At 35.4% G+C, this 23,809-nt stretch overlaps 1 protein-coding gene across 1 annotated transcript; it reads right to left on the reverse strand.

Annotated features, from left to right (window-relative positions):
* Positions 1 to 11,420: 11,420 nt before the first annotated feature.
* LOC134853880 (sex-regulated protein janus-A-like) lies at positions 11,421 to 23,292 on the reverse strand. The gene is made up of 3 exons (XM_063869836.1): positions 23,277 to 23,292; positions 17,470 to 17,629; positions 11,421 to 11,704 (listed from the first exon to the last, which is right to left on the reverse strand). The coding sequence occupies exons 2-3, from the start codon at positions 17,620 to 17,622 to the stop codon at positions 11,504 to 11,506; spliced, it is 354 nt and encodes a 117-aa protein (XP_063725906.1). The 5' UTR covers positions 17,623 to 17,629; positions 23,277 to 23,292; the 3' UTR covers positions 11,421 to 11,503.
* Positions 23,293 to 23,809: the final 517 nt, after the last annotated feature.

Consider the following 23,809-nt stretch of genomic DNA (forward strand, 5'->3'; position numbering starts at 1 on the left):
ATTGAAACAGGACAAAAAGACTAACAGTCGAGTTTGTTTTACTCTCCTCTATTTTACATTAATTCTTCTTCCTCAAAAAGGTCTGCCTTGCCATTTGACTTCTGATTAAACAACGATTATAAGGATGGCTATCTCGCCAGATCACTTGGAACTTACATCTTCCCGGGCCAAGCAAAGTTAAACATCGACTGCAACCAAACCACTGATTTCCAAGTCGAGCAAACTATCGCAATCAACACCTACGCCAACCAACAAGACACAATTGTTTTAAAATAACAATTAAACCGACTGTAACAAATTGTTATCATGGATTTAGTCCAATCCGACGTCAATTCGGAAGAACTCGAGGGAAACCAATTTAATTAAAAATCAGCAAAATTGTTCAACTTGTTGTTTAACCATTTATTAAAAAAAAATACAGAAAACAGCAGCGTACATTTCGTCGATGTCGTTTTTTGATGACTACATCATCCAGAACGAACTAACCATCAACCTATTCGTTGGGTTCTTGAAGGGTGACATGCCGGTGACATAATGCTCATACACTCCATTGGCGATTAGTATGACAAGGTTCCTGAAGATCTGGAAGACCCGAACGTCGCCTATCGCGGCGAGTTCAACATTAGAAGCTACTAGGACACTGAATACAGTGAAACAAGTTTTCTCGTTTGAATTTGACGACAAGTCATCAAGGTTTTCCGCGCCTATTCGATTCCCTTCATATTTATGCGTCCGCATCAACTGTAACATCAAATTGACCATCTTCTCCGAGTACTAATCCTTAAATGAGTGCGGAAAAATTCAAGTGCCACTCGATTTTCCTGATCGCTCCACGCCGCGACGAACCTTGTTTCCAACAACTGGCCCAAACAAACGCCGAATTCAAAATCTTAACCCTCACAACACTTACGAATACATAGATGGTGAGTTCGAGCTTCACGACAGCTAGGTAGCTGTATTACAGCTTTTCGCCCACAAGTTCACTTATTCAATTATTCAACCAATCAATTTTCAAAAAATACCAAAAAAAATTGGCCTCCTCTACATAAAGCGCATAATTCCTTCCTTCATATAACCAGTTTTTGATGCTTCTCTCATTCTCTTCAACTTCACAAACAGCTAATAATTATATCAAAAAACAAAAGAAAATTGAAATTCAGTCTTTTGCTTGCACAAAAATGCTGCTCCAAATCAGGCTGAGAAGTTTTGGCAGGGTTAAACGCCTATGGCTAGATTCTGCAAGCCACCTTATCCCACCGTCGATTAAACTTCAGTTACTACCCCTCGCCTAGCAAAATGAGCAGCACAATAAAAAAATGGTGACCCAGAAAACCACTTTCATTGCTTTTCGATGTAAAATTGGCTCGTTAGACACTCTCTGATACAGGAATCATTTGAAACAATCAGAGACACTGTACGTCTGTATATCTCTATCTTTAACGTTTTGTCGTACACTTTCAAACGTTTTTTCAATAACGTTCTTTAAAGCTAAAAAAAGTCAGAAAGGTGAAAAAAATATTGTTTAACTTAGAAAAAAAGCATTAAGGAAAAAACGTCAAAAAGAGGAAGACAAAACGTGTTTACGATTGTTTCAAATACTTTTCTGCACTAGAGAGTGCCTAAATGGCAGGTGGCCAGTTTTACATCGAAATGTAACAAAAATGGATTTCTGGAGCCCCAATTTTTTTCTGTGCGGTTTATTTTGCAAGGCGAGGGGTATTAACTGAGGTTTAATCAAAGGTGGGATAAGGTAGCTTGCAGACTCTAGCCAAAGGAGTTAAGTACCGTGAAATTTCTAAGCATGATTTGAAGCAACTTTTTGCCCGGACAAAAGAGTGACTTTTTTTGAAATAACTAATTGCTGTTTGCTACAGGAGACTTGCGCAGAGCCAACGCCCCCACGTGATCCACAGCATCGGGGATACTGGTTGAGTTCTGTCCTTCCATGTGATTAAAACACTAGTCAAGTAGCTGCGTGTGTTGCCGATATAGTCATGCATTTGTAAGAGAACACGCACAAGTAACTTCGCAAACAGCTATTAATTATTTCAAAAAAAAGTCAGTCTTTTGTCCGGGCAAAAAGTTGCTTCAAATTATTCTTAGAAGTTTCACCGTACTTAACCTTGCAAGCCTTCTTATCTCATCTTTGATTAAACCTCAATTATTACCCCTCGCCTAGCAAAATGAACCGCACAGAAAAAAGTGGGGCTCCAGAAATCCATTTTTGTAACATTTCGATGTAAAACTGGCTCTTTAGGCACTCTTTAATTCAGAAAAGTATTTGAAACAAACATAAACATTTTTTGTTTTCCTCTTTATGACATTTTTTCCTCAATGTTTTTTTCCCAACTTTAACAATATTTTTTTTAACTTTAAAGAGCGTTAATCAAAAAACGTTTGAAAGAGTAAGACAAAACTTAATGAAATTGGTTTTCTGGGGCACAAATAACATCACTGTTAAGCGCAGACTTTGACAAAACAGAAAACTTATAAGCACAAAAATTAGTGGTTGCTATTGAAACAAGACGAAAAGTGCGGACTAAAAAAAAGATTTAGATAAACCAAATCAACAGTTGGTTTAAAATCATCGTACTTTTTTGTTAACTTTCTCAATGAACTAACTCCCAACCCGCTTTTCCTGCTTACGAACCTATAAGAAACTTCAATCTCTATTCCAACAGTATTCTTCTGAAAGGACACTTCACCCTTGTTAACGGATAAGACTAACAGTTGAGTTTTTTTTTCTTCTATTTAAAATTACTTTTTCTTCCTCAAAAAGTTCTGCCTTGTCATTTGACTTCTGATTGAACAACGATTATAAGGATGGCTACCTCGCCAGACCACTTGGAACTTACATCTTCACGGGCCAAGCAAAGTTAAACATCTACTTCAACCAAACCACTGGTTTCCAAGTCGTGCAAACTATCGCAACTCGACCTACTCCTGGGATACCCGGCCTGCTCCAGGACAATCAACGCCTACACCAACCAATAAAACACAATTGTTTCAAATTTACCCTCACAATTAAACCGACTGTAACAAATTGTTATCATGGATTTAGTCCATACCGACAATTCGTCTCGGAACTTCTCCATTTCACTTGGAGATCCACATGTGCAGCGGGGTTTTCTGTAACAAGCAAAAACTTCAAACTACAAACTAACAACAGCCCATCGGAACCGTCAACGGAAAAGCTCAAATATTTCGAAACAGAATTTTTTATCTTCAGTTTTATCACCAAGCCGACACATATTTGAATTTAGTCCATATAATTTTTTTAAATTTGGCATACTAATTATAACAAATGCCCAGAGCGTTGGATTTTTAATTGGCAGTTAATCAAAACTTCTGTTTTTTTCTTCAATTAAAATACTGCAAAATATCCACGTATTTTAGACCAACCTGAGATTAACAGATATTCGATGAAGCCAACTGGAGAATACTAATGGAATTTCTGTTGCAAGGTCAAATCGAACAAGCAAAGCTTATTGCCTTTTCCCCTGTTGCAGTTTTCTAAGTTTCATCTCCTTCCCTTAAGCGATTAATGACAGTTACTACTTCATTCTCTTTAACTCTTAATTGAACTCTAAGCAGGAGACCAATTTTCTCATGCCTAGCAGCTTCAGCGGCATTCATCGATCTTAAAAACGCTGACTACTTTTCAGCTTCACTCCTACACTAGCCTGCTAACAGCGATGCTAAACTCCTTTGCTCCAATTTCTTAGGTATATCGTCTGCAAGTCTACCTTCGCTACCAACTCTACTCGCAACCAACTCTACTCTGACCCGAACATGGAGTTGCCAGCACACCTCACCATCATGATGAACAACTCGCCAACGTTTCTTGTTCAGTTGTACTATCCGCCACAAGGCTATTTGCTGACCTGGGCTTTTTGTCATATAGTTACCTCACTGAACATCAAAACATCCAAAATTTCATCTTCCGCGCACAAGTCTACTAGCACCCTGCTTTGACGAGTACTTTATGTAGGCCATGGGAGCCGTAAGGATCTCCAGCGCCAGACCAACCACGACGATGGCCCAACCTTGAACAATGGACATGAGAGTGGGGGTACAGCAGTCAAATTTAAAAAACACGAAAAAATAGATAAGATAAAACTAATTCAAAATTATTCCTTAAAAGCATGTATATACATTTTTATAAAGCATGCCACAACTGAAGCCTTAAATTTTGATAATTAGTCCCACAAAAGTGTAAGCTAAAAGTAACAGGCCAGCTGAAGTATTCATCACCTTCAACTAAAAGGTAGATCAAGTCATACCTCATGGCCGAGAGGCTAAGACTTTTGTCCCGTACAAATAACACCAGGATTCGAACCACGCAAAAACGTTTTTTTTTTGTTCATACACCAGATAGACTCTGAAGAAAATGTTTAGGAAAACCAAAAAGCCTCACAAAAGGAAATTTTGCGAAAACACTCAATACTTGCACCCATAGCCTAGCGGACAGGGTACGCGACAGAACGACAATACCTCGGTTCTAATCCGAAGGCTGACGGTTGTAGTTTTTTCAAAAGGAACGAGTATCCCTACCTGGGGATCTGTTTTATAAAAATTTCGCCAGAACTATTTTATTAATAAAAACCCTTGAAAAATCCCTGATTGGTTGAAAAAAATCACCGCCAGTTTACGGACTAACGGATAGAATTATATATTATATATTATATATACATAAATAACAATAAAAGTTTTTTTGATGTCTTACACTAGTGCTGCAGGTAATTGAATTCTATGAAACTTTGCTGAAATCTTAACTTTTTTTTCAATATGCTGGTGTTATGCTATAACCATGATGTTATTGCCAATACCTTATCTTGTTTTATGAATAAAATTATATTCATTTTTTTGTTCTCTCGGTTCATCCAAATTACTCTGTTTTCTGCAATCTGAATTACAATTCTAGAAGCCATAAAGGATCTATATATATCCTATGGACACATATATAGATCCTTTATGGCTTCTAGAATTGTAATTCAGATTGCAGAAAACAGAGCATAATGGATGAACCAAGAGAACAAGAGGATGAAAAAAAATTAACCATAATAACAAGATAGAGTATGTGCAATAAGACCATGGTAATAGCAAAACCCCAGCGACAAAAACAAAGCAAAAAACTCCACTCAGATTAACCTTTTTGAAGCAAGAACCTCCAACAAAAACCGCGCACAGCTTTTTCTTTCAACTTAGGAAATATTTATTGTAGTGGTCCAAATGCTTTCCTACTGGTTGAGAGAATTAGAAAAAATTGCAACGAAAACCTATTTTTCCTTTGGAAACAAATGAAGCCGATTACAAAAACAGCTTAAGATTTTCTCTGATGAACTGACAGAGCCAATTATCGCAGTTAGTCTGAGAATTTCTTAACAGACTTTTTTAATCCGAATCAAAAATGCAAGGACATTTGAAACGACAAAACACTCGCTCACTATAAGTTGAACTTGAAATGATGTAGCTGAAAATGCGTGAAAACAAACACCCTCCACATGAATTTCTTCTTCATTTTTGAGTGTCCAGAAAATGTAACTTCAAACAATCAAAAGCTCAAAGAAGTTCCAGTGTTTGATTTAAAATGGCAACCGTGTTTGGCAAACCGTATGGCAACCGTGTTTAGCAAACGTTCATTAAAATTTTTCAATCTATCATTAGTTTCCAATAAATTATATTTAGAAAAAGAAAACAGTTGTCTACACAGAGGCGAAGCAGAATACACAGAAACCGCAACTTGAACAAAAAAAATTACAAGTTCAGCAAAGTTTCATAGAATTCAATTACCTGCAGCAGTAGAGGAAGATATCAAAAAACTCTTAATTATAATTTTAAAATTGGAAAACTCCTGCTATAGCAACGAAGCCGACAAAAACAAGGAACTTAGAAACTTTTTATTGTAGCGGTTCAAATGCTTTCCTACTGGTTGAGAGAATCAGAAAACATTGCAGAAAAAACTTTTTTTTTTCAAAACAAATAAAGCCGATTACAAATACAGCCTAAATTTTTCTCTGATGAACTACCAGAGACAATAAAAAGAGGTTTTTTCATTACTACTGGTTTAGATTTATTTGAGTTTTTTTCTGATGCTGAAACCAATGAAATAATTTTTTTCTAAATATTTTTTGATATTTACGTTTTTTCACTAAATCAATTGTCAAAAGATCAGGGAATTGTGTTTGCGCAACACCAAAAAAAACTATTAGCTACAACTTGAGTTTAATTTTAAATAAAACTGATGTTTCAATTCGGTTCTAAATTCTACTTCAATTCATACTAACTTTGAAGGGGGAGCGCGCGCCAAAAAAACGCAAAGATTTGGAATTTTTGGTCAAACGTTTCCAAATGATGCTTAAAAACGCCTTTTTTCAAAGTTTTGTCAAAACAGGGTCCTTTTAGTGCTTTGGGAGACCTCACAAAATTAATTTGGTCGACCTAAAAAAAATCCGTCCGCCCCCTCGAGAAAATCCTAGATCCGCCCCTAGCTGTCGTTGAACTTATTGTTTTACCACGTTTTTAATCGAATTTTCATCAATTGGAGTATCACTTTTGCATAAGACGAGAGAATTAATGATTTGAAAAACTTTGATAAGCAAGAAAAAAAAACCCTGTCTGCATTCTGCACTAAAAATATGCTGCTTTTTGATACACCATTCATTATACAACATAATTTTGGTCTTGAATATTGGTTCTAAACTGCTATGACCATATTTCAACAGGCTCATAAAACCATGATTTGAATTGCGGTTACCAGCCAGATTTGAAACACTAGTGCAATGTTAGAAACCAAATTGAAATATATTTCCTAGAACAATCAAACAAAAGAAATTGTTAGAAAATTGCAACAGTAGATTTTTAGTGGGGAAATAACAACTCATTTTGCATTCCAAAATTTGTTTAACTCCTTGCGCTCCGCGTCTCGATTTTTTAACAAAATTACACGAACGAAATACAGCTGCTGGTTGCCTGCTACAGTGCTGATTCGAATTATCCGGACAAACAATTCAAAATTTGAAATTTCAAAGACATTTCTCAAATTGGGTTAAAATTAGACAAAAAGGAAGAAAATAAAAACTGCTCAGAATTTCACAAGATTTAATATAGTGCCATTTATTTTTCAAAATTCGCAGCTAAATTTTTTATTCCAAAATAGTTCTTTTTTTTTAGTTAATCAACAATTATGCTAAGACTACTTATTGATAAGAGTTTATTGATAAGAAACTTCTTACCTTGTTTGCCAAATCTTTAAAAGGATACAATCTCCAAAAATCTTTATAAGAAATTATACTTTTGGTTGATAGCCGGAAAAAGTCATTTTTACTAAATAAAATACAAAATCTTTGCTTATAAACAAATTTCAAACAATTTGAGAATTTTTGGAATTTTTATCTTTCAAAATTATTGTTGGACTGAGTAAGAGGTTTCTTTTAAAATAAGTTTTTCATCAATTAACTTGGTAGTTTCAACGTAATTCTTGATTAACTAAAAAAATGACTAACTTTTAGGGCAAAATTTTGGCTGTGAATTAAAAAAAATTGCACCATACTAATTCTGCTGAAATTTTCAGCAATTTTGTTCTCTTAACCCAATTAAAGGAAAAAACTTTTAAAAGTGCAAATTCCGTTCATTGCGTCCGGTTAATTTAAGTCAGCACTGTACTTAACAACTATTAGATTGATAGAGCTATACATTAAAGTGATTAATTATGTTGAAAAGGATTTTGGAATCACATTTTTTTTCGAACCGATTTCACGGAAAAAAAACATTTCTTGACAAAAATTTGTTTTAAGCAGAAACTGAACCGCTGTAAACCTATAAAGGAAGTCATTCAGACAATGTTTATTGCAAAAAACTAAGGCAGAAATTAACTGTTATGAGTTCGTTGTTGCATAATTTTCTTGCTTCTATAATTTTTAATGACAGACTAGAAACTATTGAAAAAAGTTTTGCGTTTTTTTTAAATCATACATTTTAAATTTTTAATAAGAGCTCCCGGTTGCTGCCCATGTGCCAGAAATTGCAAAACACTGTCATCAATTAAACAAAATAAAGTTTTAAGAGCTCGTGAGAGGTTTTCAAGTTAGCTTAAGAAAGGTTAGTCTAATTTCAACAAAAATTAAATAGTTAGCTGTTTTTAGTGTATGAAAATACTGCTGGTTAATGCGCATGGAGTGTCGAATGGTTTGAGAAGGTTTCAAACACCGTTAGCATTATTTGGAACAAACTAGAGCTTAAAACAAAAGGATTTAAAATTGATTTAAGAAAAATTGTTGTCTTTTTTCAAATATTAGCCACTTTTTATCTGTTACAAATGCTACTGGTTGCTGGACATGTAGCGCTCAGTTTTTCGAAAACGGTTTTCAATTTGTATGAAAATAGAAGAAAAAATTTATCAGAGCAGGACAGGAATGTTAAAAAATTAATTTAAAACGATTATTACGTCCAGCTTCAAAAATTAGGTTTCAGCACAAATGCTGCTTAATATTCCTCATTTAGCACAAACCGTTTCAAACACAGTCAAATTCGTTTAGCAAACTTTAGAAATATATGCAACTAATTGTTTGTCCGAGCATGCGCCCGGATTGCTTGAATTTAGACAGCCTTGAATAATTGCCCAAAACTTTGCCCATTACCTTCATTTAAAATAATAACTATTCAAAAGCTGTTAATCTGTTTTATCTAACGTAAACAAACACCTGCTGTTTTTTGCGACCAATTAAAAAATGTGGAGAAACTTTGTATTCGAGTGTCTTTCAGTTTTAGTGTTTTGAGTGATAATTCTTGTTGAAACCCATTCAGTCGTGATTCGAATGTCCTTAAAAACTTTCAAAATCGGGTTTGAAATTGTTGACTTTTTGTCCAACTTCTAGCGAGTAAAGCAAACCAGCATGCTTCTCGTGCTTAATTTAGGCCGTTCACAATAGCTGCTTTATGCTCAAGTTTTGTTTTACTTGAGTATGATTAGTTTTTGGTTTTTTAAGGCCATTTTGAGAATTAAAAACAAAGAATTCGGAAGACCTCCGCATAAAAAACTGAAAAAAAAAACACTGGAATTTTTTTGTTGATTTGTTTTTCTTGTCATTTCTTTCGAAACAGTTGCCCAGTTTGCCTCTTTAACCATGAATGCCGAATGTGCCCAAGTTTCAGTTTTTTGTTCATTCCTTTTATCACACCATGCAGCCAAGATGATACTAATTGGAAAGGAAAGTTTCTTAAGACTATGGTCGGAACATTCTGTGCTACTTGCATAGTAACTGGCTAACCCTTTTTTGCTTTTACCAATCTAAAAATAAGGAGCATTCAGACTCAGAAAAAGGCGAGTGAAAGTTTTTGCGATTTTTCACGAACAAGCTGCACAAACCAAACAGGGACAAAAAAAGTTAAATAAGGAGCTGAAAGATGTCAAAAAAATGAGACCAGTTACGAAAAAAGAGACGTTAAACTTTGTACTAGGAGGTGCGGGAGGTGCGTTTTTGCTTAGAAAAACTGCTCGTTGGGTTAGAGAAAAAAACTAAAATTAAAATTTTAGAAACAGAGGTGAAGCGGAGCTTCTTAACACTTGCGATGTAAGTCACACATTGTGGTACAAAATAAAGAATGAAAAATTTAATTTTGAAAAATTATGTTGGAAAAAAAATAACTTGACGAAAGTTGAAAAACTACCGCAACATAAAATTCTATTTGTATGGGATGAAATTCATTAACAGCCCTTTAGGCCTCGGAGCGGTTAACCGGTTAATTTATTTTAACCGGATAATTTTTCATTAACCGATTAACCGATGGAAATGCACACCAAACCGATACTGTATAAAATTCAATCAATTTTGCCAAAAAAGTTTTCTTCAGAATACTGTATAAAAATCAATCATTTTAGCCAAAACGTTTTCTTCAGAATTAGCCGGCTAACCGGGTAATTTGAGATCGGTTAACCGGTTAAGAAAAAGTTATCCGCTCCGAGGCCTACAGATCTTAAAAAGTAGAAAGCATTTACTGAGCGGCAACAAACTTTGGGTCGATACCTGTGAGCCGAAAACCAAACGACCCACCCAATTGAAACGCACAATCCCAAACGGAGATATTTTAGCCTCGAAATTACGCAAATTAAGTTGACCAAGTCGATATACCACAAACTGAAACTGTTTGGATATTAAAAAAAAACAAAAAAACTCAAAAATCAGACATGGTAAAATTATATATTTGAGAAATTCCGTTAAAGTAAAAACGTTTCAAATTCGAACAAAAGCCATGCTGTAAAAAATCAACCAATAAATCCCTACCACAAAAAAATTGCGCTTAAAAAAAACGAAAAATGAACGGACAAAAACCACGACCCCGAAAAAATTTACGATTTTTTTGAAAAGATAATTACAACCTGAAACGGGCTTGAACTAATTTCAACTTATTATGAAGCATTCGTCTTTCTACTGTGCTGGCTGTTCTAGAGTCTATTTCAACTAATAATTAATACCGGGCGCTGTGAAACCGGGCTGTGAAAATGACCTCGTATTAACATAAAAGCGTTTGATTGTGATTGCAAAAAACCATGCACTATTTCGTGTTTAAATTTTGAGGAATGTTCTTCGCCTCAAGTTTTTGTCTGAGATTTATGCAATTCGAGAAAGTTTCTTTATATCATCACTGTACAAACTATAGCTACAGAAATAACGTTTTTATTAACGGTGAAGTTGAGAATTACTCCAGAGCTCCGTACATTAGGATCTGCATTCGCGAATCGGCAGAATGATCAAAATTTCTAAGTTAGTAAAAACTGATCTTAGGAATTTTTTAAATGGAATCTGCCTTTTTCGCATCTTCCTAATTCATTTATATCCGTTCAAATGCGTTTTCTATCTCTTTCAGCTTCTATCTCTAACTTTGGCTTTCTTACATCATCATATGATTTCCGACCAATGCCAAATTGAAAGGAAAATGGAAAATCAATAGATTCTCTTTAAAAAAACATAATCAATCAAAGATTGAAAAAGATAAATGAACGCAAGTAAACAAAAAACACACTGACTTTGCTGAAAAAATAGCAACTTTCGATTTTCAAAGAAAATAGATGCCCTTCAAGCTCCTTGAATTTCTAGAACGATTTATGACCGGCGCTTCTTTGATAACATTAACCCAATTAGAGAAAACTGGATCAACAGGTAACGTTTTCATTCAGCTAGAAATAAAAAAATTAAATTCCACTTACGAAACTAGAAATCGTTCGCGAATTTTCAAGACATTTGCACGTTCGTATTTGTAGAGTGCTATTTACGTCACTTTCAGCAGATGAATTTCAATTTAACTAAAAAAATGCATTATACCTAAGTGCATCAATATTTTAAGACTTTTCCTGAAAAAAATCAGTAAGACCTATTTAACAGACTTCACTACATTCATTACTCTTAATCAGAGAAAGCAAATAATTTCTATCAAAACATTTAATTTCACATCAAGTACAAATTTTTTAACAACTATCTAAGTTTCAGTCGAGCCAACTACTGTTTTAATAGCCTTCATTCGAGTATTCAATAGTGTAATCTGGGAATTTATTTTTCAAGATAGATACAGTTTTTGAGTGGTCAGCTTGTCCGAACCCCTGTGAGTAGCCAAAGACGAAGAGAGTCTTTTCATAGTTGTTTCGCTCTATCCTTCCTCCGCCGGGACAAGAGAGTGAAATCTCAGACGAGTTCACACTTTGTTCAGTCTACAAATAAAAAAGATCAAAGAGTAAAATAAAAAAAAAGCATAAAAGGTTAACTTTTTGTAATTATCAATTAGATCAGATATTTAGTGGGAAGCAGAGAGTACTACAAGATGGATTAATAATTTAAAAAATCCATAATGTGGCAAAATTCTTTGTCTTTCATTGCATTTTTTGTTGAACTTTCTCTCGCAAACTAAAGTTAATTTTGAGTGACACAAACAAACTTGACACAAAGTCGTAGTAGATTAAATACTGAAGATTAGAAGTCGTTTCTTAGTTAAATGAGCGCAAGTTATACGATTACCGCTTGTCCATAGCGGCCTTAATCCGTAACTCGAAAAGATTTTTTAAAAATCATAAAATTAAATTTGAGATCCTCATCCGAATTACAAATGTATCGATTCAATATTAAGTCTTGAGCTTATTTGAGTTAAAAAATCAGTTTAATTCTTCTTCTCGCGACCAATTTTGTCTTCTTTGTTGTCTCTTCCGATCAAGACTGGCAACTGTCTAAATAACTGAAGGGAAGCGTTGTCTCCATGGCTTTCTGGACCAGTGCCAAAAGATGTTGGCAGACGGGTTTGGCTTTGATTTTGGGCCTTTAATTCACCTTTTAACTCAGCAATAATCTGTGACTGCATCAGAATATAATTTTTAGCCAGAAGTAAGGTGGCAATTTTAGACAACTTTCTGACTGATGGACTATGTGCGTACGGTATTACGCTCCGCAACTGGTCCAACGCATCATTCAAATCGTGCATTCGTTTTCTTTCACGTGCGTTCACGTTCAGTCGGTGTAGTTTAACTTGGTCAGGTTTCTTATGGGACTCTTGGTGTTTTTCACCGTCGTCGCTATAAATTGAATTCTGTCCGTTGTTTTGAAGGTGAATTGATAATAAATTTTGATCCATGAAAATATAATTTTGCTAACTGCAACAATGTTATTTAATTCGGCCGAAAAAATATCAATTGGTTCGATATCTGAAGGAAACCGATGATAACTTTCAAAGAAAAATAGAAAATTTACGGAATACTTGTCGACCAAAGATTAACTTTTAAAACTATTTGTAAGCGAAGTTGAAATATTTACCATATTACGGATATTTGACTTATTGTTTTGACTGATGATGAAATTAACTGACAATCTGACGGGGTGAAAATTAATTGACGAGTTCGGTTGAAAAATCATTAAATGGCTCAACTAAATTTTGCCTCTCCTGATGTCACATTTAATGGATGGTCTCCAAAATAACGCCAACAATTTTACAGCCTAATCTATATTTTCCTGTATAACCGACTAATTGTTCTTGTCACAATATTGTCAACAGGTTAATTGAATTATTTTCCTATCCCGTCAAAATTTATAAACAGGTTACTCAATCCATCATTCCACAAAAAATCATCGCATTTTTATGTTACCTTACTAATTTACTGTAAATTGTTATAAAATGTTAAAATATGCTATACGATTTAGAGCGATAACATCGCAATCACCTAATGTTTTAGCTAGCAAAATGATGCTTTTGGCGTTTGCGTTTTCACTCGTTGAAAAAGAGATAACAATTTCAAGAACAATTTTCCAAAAAAAATGCAGAGAAAAGGAACTGCTGAAACCTACTGAAAACAAGATGCAGATATCTCAATGTCTTTCCACATTAATTCTTCTTCGTCAAAAACTTTCAAATTTGTTGTGGTTAAATCAAGTTGGGTTATCAATAAAAACGCTCACTGGGATTTAAAGCTGTTGAAACGGCCATCGGACTGTGGCCAGTGGAAAAGAGCATATCAAGAATATTACGATGGACATTCTTTAAAAATTTAAACCAATTAGAGAAAACTAGAACAATAAAAAACTTTTTTATTCCGCTGGTAACTCTGGAAGTAAAAAATCAAAAACTCCAAAAAAAACTTCGCTTAAAATTTTGCAACCAAACAAACTGAATGTCCATCGAAACAATTCCGCGTATCAAAAGGCACTTTGGATTGCTTGCTATAAATAAAAGAGCAATATGAAAAAAAAATTAACAGATGAAGTTTCAAAAAACTAGAATTCAGAAATTTCAAACAATTATCACAAAATTTAATTTAACTTTGACAGCTTATGAAATCAACCTTGTAAACAAGCAACAGTAAAACCTTGATTCACAACAAAAATGATAACTTTAAAAAAAGACGCCCGTTAATGAAAAACATACGAAAAATCATATTTGTCACAAACAACGGCAATCTTGAACCTCGTGCAACAAATAACTATATAAAACTCGTTCTAGAGGTTTTTCTTTTCAAACTGAAAATTTTGGAGTACAAAAATAAAAAAAATCCATGAAATATAGCTACGCTCTTCAAAAAGGAATTGAAAAAAAAACAATTGAATTGAAAAGAATTTCCTTAAAAAATTACCTAGTAAAAAAAACTACCAAAATTTGTACAAAATCAATCAAGCCTTCAAAATATCAATTTACATCTGAAAGTAACCCATTAACTCTAGACAGTAAACCTAGACCCAGAGCTGTTAAGGTAGAAACTGGAGATCTTATTAAATTAAAGATCCTGTGAATAATATATTAACGGATAAAAATCTAGTAACCGATTGCAACGCCATAGCTTATCGCAAGCGTGACAATAAAATTTCATTTCTAAAAATATTGGAGATTTTTGCCAAGTTCCGTCAAACTTTAAAATAAGCTAAGAAAAATTGAATAAATGATTTCATTTATTCAATTTTTCTTAGCTTATTTTAAAGTTTGACTGAACTTAGCAAAAATCTCCAATATTAAGATATAATGTTAGTTAAAATATGATCAACTTGTAGCAGAATTGACTTGAAGAGGTCAGTCTATCAACAAATTTCGTCTTCCTTAATCTGAAAATCGAAAGTCAACTTCGTCAGTTTCTCAGATTGTTTTATTTTAGAATCGGAACCACAAGGTCTTTCCTATGATACCACACTTGAACTCTTACGAGATTTCCTTGAGGTGGTCAAAATCGGTTGAAAAAAGGACGTAACGCCACACTTCCTTTCCACTATTCGAGTGGTCGGAATAATAAGTTACAATGAATAGGTATTACAAATTAGTTTTGAAAACCAGAAGCTTGAGAGTTTCAATCTCGATATGATCCGTGCTTTGTGCAACTCGCAAGCACAAAATTTTACCCAAAAGTTGCATGCGAAAATTGTTCAAAATTGGCCGACTTCTCTTTCTTAATAATTCTGTCTGTTTTATGATTTCTGTCTTAATATGATAAGTAAATAAAAGTTAAAACCAAAAGAATAAATTTAAAAGAGCAATCTCCCGATTTTGAGCAACTTAAGCATGAAATTTGAATTTATGGTTGACCTTGAGACAATTCTGTCCGAAAAAAATTAGCTTTTGCCCGAAGTAAATCATTTGCTCTTTTAAGTCAACTATTTAGGCTTCAACTTTTTGGAGCTCTATCGTGTGCAAAAAACAGCCCTAGGCAACATTTACTTTCGAATCTACAAAAATGTGCATAACAAAAACACGAAAATGGAAAAAAAATTCCAGAAAACTCAATGCTATTTACAGTTCTGTGAAAATTTTCACATCAAAGTCCAGCACCGCAACGTTTGCTTGTGCAAAAAGCAGTGACATTAAACTTCCCAGTTGCTGTATAGTAGCACAAACTGCAACGGCCGCAGTATGTGGCAAAGACTAACAATTTTCGGTCCTTTCCTTATTGATTTCGGTCTCAAAATTGGTAAGCTTTATGCTGCATGAAAAAAAAATAAAGTTAAAACAACTAAAACATAGCCTAGAGGCAGCTGGAAAAAGGTTAGTGGACTCTCGAAACCAAAAAGCTAAATGAAATTTAGTATTTGGAAGAAAAACGCATTACGTCAAACAGCGGGAAAGCTAATTTGAGCTACAACATCTTCGACTTTTTCTGAAAGTCACCGACCTAGAGAAGCAAGCGCCTTCAAATAAATCATTGATACCTGAAAACAGAAATAATCTTATGCAACTAGCACAAAATGTTTCCTCTACAATTAATGCTGCACAACTAGTTTAAATCTGAAAAAAAAATTCTTCGAAAAAAAAACATCTTTTTTTTTAATTGAACAAAGCTGCAGCCAATAAAATTGCAGATTATACTTAACTCAGAGGTGAAACTGAACTCCACATAACTTATGATACAATGCCATCTGATCATTGCAAGCTAGCGAATAGAAAATGAGACAGAAATAACCATTTTTCGGGGGGGGGGGGGACTAAATTCCAGGAAAACAGTCGAGAAACAAAACCACCCGCTTCAAATAATCCTTCAAAATTATAACTTTTTACATTATTAGTGCTTTCAATTTTGAGGAATTGAAAAAAAAACAAATTATCATTTTGTTTTTCAATCTTTTATTTGTAATAGATTAAAAAATTTTGGAGCTTCCAGTAATCAACAGCTAGACTACCAGTAATCTTTTGCGTCGAACCCCTCCAATTTATGATTTTAGCATTCCGGATTTTTAGGAACACGACCGAATATTTGGGCCAGTGAATTGACCGCTTATGGCGCTTTTCGCCGCTTCCGCTTTTTTCGAAGCGGCTTTTCGCTTTTACCGCTTTTCTAAACTATAGATCTCCGCTTTTTAAGAAAACAAACAAGGAAATATTAATTGAATTAAATCTATTAGTTTTTAAGCACATAAGATTCTCGAGAAATTTTGCGCCCAAGCGACTACGTTTTGTATGCTTTCTGGATAAGTCGACAAAAAATGAAGTGGTTTGTTGATTTTGACAATGGGCAAGAGTAATTAACTCGACAAGCGCTCTGCAACATTTTTATGTGTGAATAAACGCTTTTCTGAAAATGAGTCGCGCTTTTAGCGCTTTTCTAGAAATCATTCCGCTTTCACCTCTTTCGCTTATTTCAACTGGTTTACCGCTTTTTCCGGCCGCTTCCGCTTAAAGCGGTCAATTCACTGATTTGGGCTCTATGTGTTACGAACAATTAGTTGACCTCAATTCAATTTGGAACTATTACACAGAGACGAAGCAGAGACGGAACTATTACACAGAGACGGAACTATTACACAAGACAAGCGCAGCATTGCAAGCTATTGAATAGAAAATGAGACGGAAATTACGAAATAGAAAAAAAAACACTTTGAAAAACACTACCATCATTATGAAAATAAGCTTTTAATATTTGCCGAGAGGTAACTAAGCCAACATCACGTGGTTAGACAGCCCCAGGCAACAGTTACTTCCCAATCTACAAAAACTGGTGCAACAACAAGAAAACAGAAAAAATCCAGAGAGCCCAATTCTTTTTACAGTTCTGTGAACATTTTCAAACAAAGTCTAGCACCGGAAAACCATTGGTTACTGCAACATGGCCAAACAACAAAAGTTGATAAAAATTTGGCTCTTTTCTAGTTCTCCACCATTGCCTTTCGAAAACTCACTCACTCACAAGTTTATTTAATTTTTGTTTTGTTGATAAAATATACTGTAAAAAAACACGTGCCAGCATGAACAAGTTAACAGATTACGACATTTTTGATTGCAAATTGTCGTATGAACAATTATTCAACAATTATAACATGTAATTGTACAATGGGTGGGAAACTGGAAAAGGGCGAAAAACTTCTATTTATAAGACTCCTATTTACTAGTTAACACTGATGGCCTAACAAAAAACCGAAGGTTGATTTTTTAATTATCGGTCCAAAAGAACGTGTCAGAAGCTTGGTTATGGCAGCAAGGAACTTGAATTTGGCAATGAAAATTTCATTTAGAAAACATAACCTTTTCAAGAATATCTGCATGATATGGGCACTCTGCATATCCTCTCACAAGAAGCTTGGACAATTTCGTAGATTTTTCTTTGGCTTTAATTAGGATGTATTTAAATTTCCCTTCATTGTCAATTTCAACATCTTCAATTTCATCTAATTTCATTGTCTAGCTAAAATTAAACAGCAGAGGTTATATTAAAATTAAGATGTCTGATCAAAGTAGCACTCGTTGACTCGAGTCATATTTGAGGCTAAGAAGGACAGGCATTATAGTTTTTGGCTAAGGAGCCAGAGACAATATTTCCCCGAGCTTTTTAGCTCAATATGACGGAGGCACTACGTGGTTTGTTTGGAAACAGAACATACCACCACCACCTCGACGCTAGAAAGAGTAGAACGTTCTATTGTAGGTTACTACGTACACTCAGTGTGTTTGGCCATTTCACATGGATCAATCTAACACTCACCTTGTCTCATTTTCATAATCAAAATTTAGAAATTTAAATCCCGACGATGCCCAAACTGCGAGAAATAATTATTTTAAATTTCTTATCAAATTATTTTTGTTGAATTCCGAACCCATTTTTGGGTAAATGTATACTTGACAAAATAGATAAATTAAGCTTAACTCATTAAGCTTAACTCAAGCTGTTCATTTCAAAACAACAAACGCTAATATACTTGACTTAGTCCTTGTGCTTAGTCTTTCGCGCTACATTATCAACACCTATCGAAGACCGGCGCACCTCATACTCAATAACGGAATGGAAATCACATCTCGTGAAGGAACGACACAAGGCGATAATCTTGCCATGGCTTTTTATGCGGTTAGTATTAAGCCTCTGATTGACCGTCTGAAAGCCCACCTCTGCCATCAACCATGGTTTGCTGACGACGCCGCCTCGATCGGGAAGCTGCAACATGTGAAAAGCTGGTGGGAGTCATTGTTGTCACTGGGCCCTATAATAATAATAATAATAATAATGAACAAGGATTTAGACATAAAGCCATGGGGCTAAAATGCCCCGCGTTGGGAGTTTTAAACTGAGTTTTATAGTTTCTTTGAGTTTACACAGCTATTGCAGCAGTTTATTCTCCATGTGCATGGGACACTTTCCTCATATTTACTGATGAAATAAATCCAGAAAACGTTTTTGAGGCTTGATTTGAGTCTTTCGTATTTCATCGCAAACAGGTCTTCTTCTTCCTGAGTCTGTAAAATTTTGTTTGCTAGTATAGGTGTTCTGTGCCAGAAATTGCTTTTCGATTTTTCGTAATGATAATTTTTATGCGCTAAGTTATTTTTCGTTGATCTTCTTGTTGGGGCTGTAGATTCTTTGAACTGAACAAATTGTCTCCGATGGAAGTTGTATTGGTCGTTTATTATTTTATGAAGCAAGAGAATGCCGTGCATTTCGTGGTAGAGAGACAGTGGAAGCAGGTTTAATCTAATCAGTCTGTCTTTATAGTTGATGTTGTTACATGACAGTATCCAACGTGTAGCTTTTCTTTGGACATCTTCAATAATTTTTAATTCACACTTATTTGCTTTCCATATGGGTGGGCCATATGACACAATTGGGGTTACATATCCACAGTAGGAGTTCAGTTTCATTTTTAAGCTCGCTGATTTTGAAATATTTCTTTTAATTAAAAATAAGCAGCCTATTGCTTTTTGGGCTCTTATTTTTGCGTGTGCTGACCAGTTTAGGTTGTTGGTTATTTGTATACCAAGGTCTTTTTCTGAACAGGTTTTTTCAAGTATATGGTCACCGAGATACATGTTTAGGTCAAGTTGGGGGTCTTTGAATATTATATTGTGACATTTTTTCAAATTAAGACTCATGGAATTATCTTTGCACCATAAGTTGATCGTGATTAGGTCATGTTGGAGCAGGGAAGGGTTCGTTGCAACAATTTTATAATCGTCTGCGTAACCATAGCACGAGTTGGTGAGTGATGACGGTAAATCGTTGATGAATGTAATGAAGAATACTGGCCCTAACAGTGAGCCTTGAGGTACGCCGCAACTAACTTCAAGATGGCTGGATACTGCCGCACCTATTCGTACTTGCTGTTTTCTGTTGGTTAAGTAGTTTGCTAATAGTTTAAGTGCGTTTCCTGATATGCCAAATTTATTGAGTTTATATATGCACAAGTCGTGAGGAACTTTGTCGAAAGCCTTTTCGAAGTCTAAGTATATTGCCTGTAGAGACTTGATATTAGGGTTATCAAAGTCATCATGGTTTTGTCGAGGAATTGGAGCATTTGCAGAGTTGTCGATCGTTTAGGACAGAAGCCAAATTGGCTGTCATGGATTTGCGAGAAGATCTTTGGTGAGATTTTAAGGAAGATCAGTTTCTCTAAGACTTTGGATACTGCAGTTAGCAGGCTGATGTGCCTGTAGTTTGTGACCGATTGCTTGTTTCCATTTTTAAAAGTTGGGATGATTTGGCTAAGTTTCCAGATCGTTGGAAATGTTGCTTTGTTGGTGATGTTGTTATAAATCAGTTTTAGAGATGAAGTTATGCTATCTGCTAAATTGGTTAGGACTGTGTTACCGAGTCTATCTGGTCCTCTTGCTTTTTGGAGGTTTAATGTTTTAAGGATGTCGTATATCTCATTTTCAGAGAAATTGAAGCATTTGATTGAGCCAGGTAATTCAGCTATTGGTAAAATGTTTTCATTCTGCTTAATGTTAAAAACGCTTACGAAGTAATTGTTTAGAAGATTAGCTTTACCGTGCTCTGTTGATTCGGTTTTTTTCATTCCAGTACATTGTTTTTGGAGTACTTGAGTTTTTTCGTATGCTTTTAAAGTATTTTTGGAGCTTTGAGAAATTTCTGCCCTTGAAATTGATTCTTCGAAGTTTTTCTGATCTAATTCGGATAAATGATCTACAAGGTTTTTAAGTCTTTCAAGATTGCGGTTATTAGTATGAGTATTTTTAAAGGCTACTTTTTTTGATGCTGTGTTGAGTCTTTTGACAATATCGGAGGTTTCAGGTGTGATCCAAGGTGCTAGGTTCATACGGTGTTTGGTCTGTTTTTTCATGTGTTTTTCTAGTGCTATATATAGCCAGAGGTACCATGAGTTGATTAAGTGGTCAATGTTAGAGTAGCAGTACGGTTGAAATGGGTGTTCCAAAAAGTATTTGTTTAAAGTAATCCAATCGACGTTGTTTAATGAGAAGACACCAAAGTCCAGAAAGTCGGATCCGTGTTGTATGGGAGTGGCTTTTTCGTCATTGTGTGTAAGAGATGATATCGTGATTAGAAAAGGTTTGTGGTCTGATAATTCTCTTTCTTGGTGTGAGAAGTGTTTTTTCATATGGTTGTCTATCGTGGTGTTTAAAATAATGTCGGGGTTGTTGCAAAGGACAATATCTAATTGGTCATGAGGGGGTTCGATAAACTGTTGAAAGTTCATATCAATAAAAGTCTGCAGTACTAATTGTTCGTGTTTTTGGGTTGATTGCAAGGTTTGCCAATGCGTATTAGCGAAGTTGATGTCACCAACCAATAAAATATTTGGGCATTGAAATTCATTTGAGTAGTCAGTTAGCATATTCAATAGTTTGTTGAAGTCATCTGTGGATAGCTTATATTTGCTTTCGTTCGGGGCACTGTAGATACAGCATAGGATGAGAGGTGTCGGAGTGTTAAGGAGGAGTCCAACGCAGTCCGTAGTGTGTATTTCAAGTTTTGTGAAAGCTAGAGATTGCTTAACAGCAATAAGCACGCCCCCGTGTTTCGATTTTGTTGAGTTGGTAGGTCTATCACATCTAGTTATTATGTGTGCTGGCAGAAAAAGCGCGTTGTCAGGGATGTTTTCAGTTAACCAAGTTTCGCTTAAGCAAATGATGTCATAATCGTTCGATAGTATTATATTGCTATGTTTCATACGTCTATTTATATCCAGTATACTTCGTGTATTGAATGACATAACATTCAGCGATTCTAGTCAGTTGTCATTTCTAGTCTGAATTGTGCTGTTTGCCTCCGGTTTAATTGTAACTTTTGTCCAGGTGTCGTCTACTTTTTCATGCAGTTCTAGGTTTCTGATTCGAAGATTTTTGGGGTTTTTACTACTGCTGCTGAGATTTCTACGTTCTCTCAGGATGGCGTTTTCCAGTTTCATTTCTTCGACTGAGAGTTCCTTACTTATGAAGACATTTTTGTCATAATTTTTGAGGGCCGGTGTTGATGATAGTATCAAGTCTATTTCTCTTGGACAGGTTAATCGTACCAGTATAGTTCTGTGGTTTGCTCGTTCTTCGCTGAACTTTCCCACACGCTTGAGATCAGTGATATTGCATTCGAGGTTTAAGAATCTTATGATTTTATTTACCTCATCATAGTCATGGTCAAGTCTTTTTCTTCCATCTCTTTCCTTGATCTCGGGGACCCCTCTTATTCTCAATCCTTTGCTCAGGGGTTTGATTATGTTTTGCGCCGCTTCTTGTGACCAGGTTTTACCCTGTTCTGCTATTGGCAGGCTTTGGATGGGATCTTTAATATTTTCCATTTTTGTCGAGACTTCGGCTACTACTTTACTTAGTTTTGAAATTTCTTCTTCAATTTTTTTGATGTTTTCACTTTTGTCATGTGATGCTGTGCTTCTGATTACTTGATCTCTTATTACGTTGGACAAACAGGTATTGCATATCAGTAGTGCGTTGTTACCAAGTTCCAGTATTCCATTGAGTGCAACGGTCGAGAGGCCAGTGCAGACAACTTCAAGGTGCATAGAGCAATTACAGGTGTTGCAATTGTATATTGGGTCATTTTCGTTTATGGGTTTCTTGCATGTTTTGCAAGATTTTTTGTCCTTTGACATTCTCAGTTTTATTTATGTTTACGTCCTCTTTTCTCTGTGGAAACTGTGTTTGGGGGATGAAGGTTTAGGTAGTGTACTCGAGTCCTCAGGGTGGTACCTAAAGGGCGCCGATTGAGGACTGAAGTATCAGTGTTAGGGTTATGAGAACAGTTGTTTGAGACCTTAAGGGTACTTGATGACTAGCGGGAGAAAACGGTTTTTTTTATAGATGTGAATTCACAAAGACATCAAATCTGGCGATACCTAAAGGGTAATCAATAGAAAATTCAGTCTCTGTGAAAATGATGACACCGACAAGTGTTGTTGCCGCAGTGGTATATATTCGAGTAGCCCTCGCTATCAGTTTTTACACAGAACTTCTTGTAGATGATTTTCTTTTTCAAAATCGTTTGGAGACTCGCAAGCGATGCTGTTGTTAAATGCACTTCGTCGGAAGATAGAACAGTTTTGGTGGTTATTCCTTTCGATATACCGCGATATCGCCAGAGTTCTTTCTTTTTGCGAAGAATATCGTTTAAACGTTCCGTTCGGGCTGGTCTTCCGAGTCTGGGTGGTAGAGCGATAATGAAAACTTTATTGCAACGTTCTGTCAACCGTAGGCCAAGTTGGGATAATTCTTCAGCAACGTCTTCGGGTGTTCTCGTTGAGTCTTTTTTGTCTTTCGTAAACAGATCGTTCGCACCAATGAATAGAGCTATAATATCGTATTCGTTCTTGCGGGGCAAGAAGTTTAGAACATCCGCGATACCTGCACCAGGAAGGCTGAGGATATTGAAATTTGGGAAAGTTAGATTTTTCAATTGTGAGTCTCCGATCAACAAGTGTTGCGACGACGATTTCTTGAATATGTGAAATCTCATTGGTTTTCACCCATCCACGGCTAGGAACGGACGGGACTTTTTTCGTTTCGAATAAGGTGTTCTTGTTCCTAGCTACAACTTTTCTGAAAACACACAGTTTGAACGAGGGAAGAGGAATCTATTTAATAAGTTTACTTTGATATTCTTAACTAATAAAATATGTAAGCGTATAGACTGTTAACTGAACAGATTGTTCGTATGAACACAACTTATTCGTATGAACACAACTATTTAATAAGTTTATCACAACAATTAGGCTAATGTTAACTTATGAATACTACCCGAGACCAGACAAGTGCTGGCTGATATTAAAAGATGAAACGTCCAAGAAAGTAGCTGAAGACCTTTTCGCGAGTTCAAAAGTTAACATTACCACGGAGGGCCACCGATATCTCGGGGGAACATTAGGTTCGGCGCAGTTTAAACAGCAGTACGTTGGGAAACTGATTGAGGAGTGGGTCATACAGATCTATAAGTTAAGCGAAATGGCGACTCGCGAACCACATCTTTCTTATGCTGTGTTTGTTAAAGTCATGCAGAGCAAGTGGTCGTTCGCCATGCGCACCATTCCCAGCATCGACGACGGTTTAACTAAACTAGAGGTCCACATACGTTATTTCCTAGAAAAGATTATGGGCAGAACCATCTCTG

Source organism: Symsagittifera roscoffensis, chromosome 9, assembly GCF_963678635.1.
Source record: "Symsagittifera roscoffensis chromosome 9, txSymRosc1.1, whole genome shotgun sequence".
NCBI lineage: Eukaryota > Metazoa > Xenacoelomorpha > Acoela > Convolutidae > Symsagittifera > Symsagittifera roscoffensis.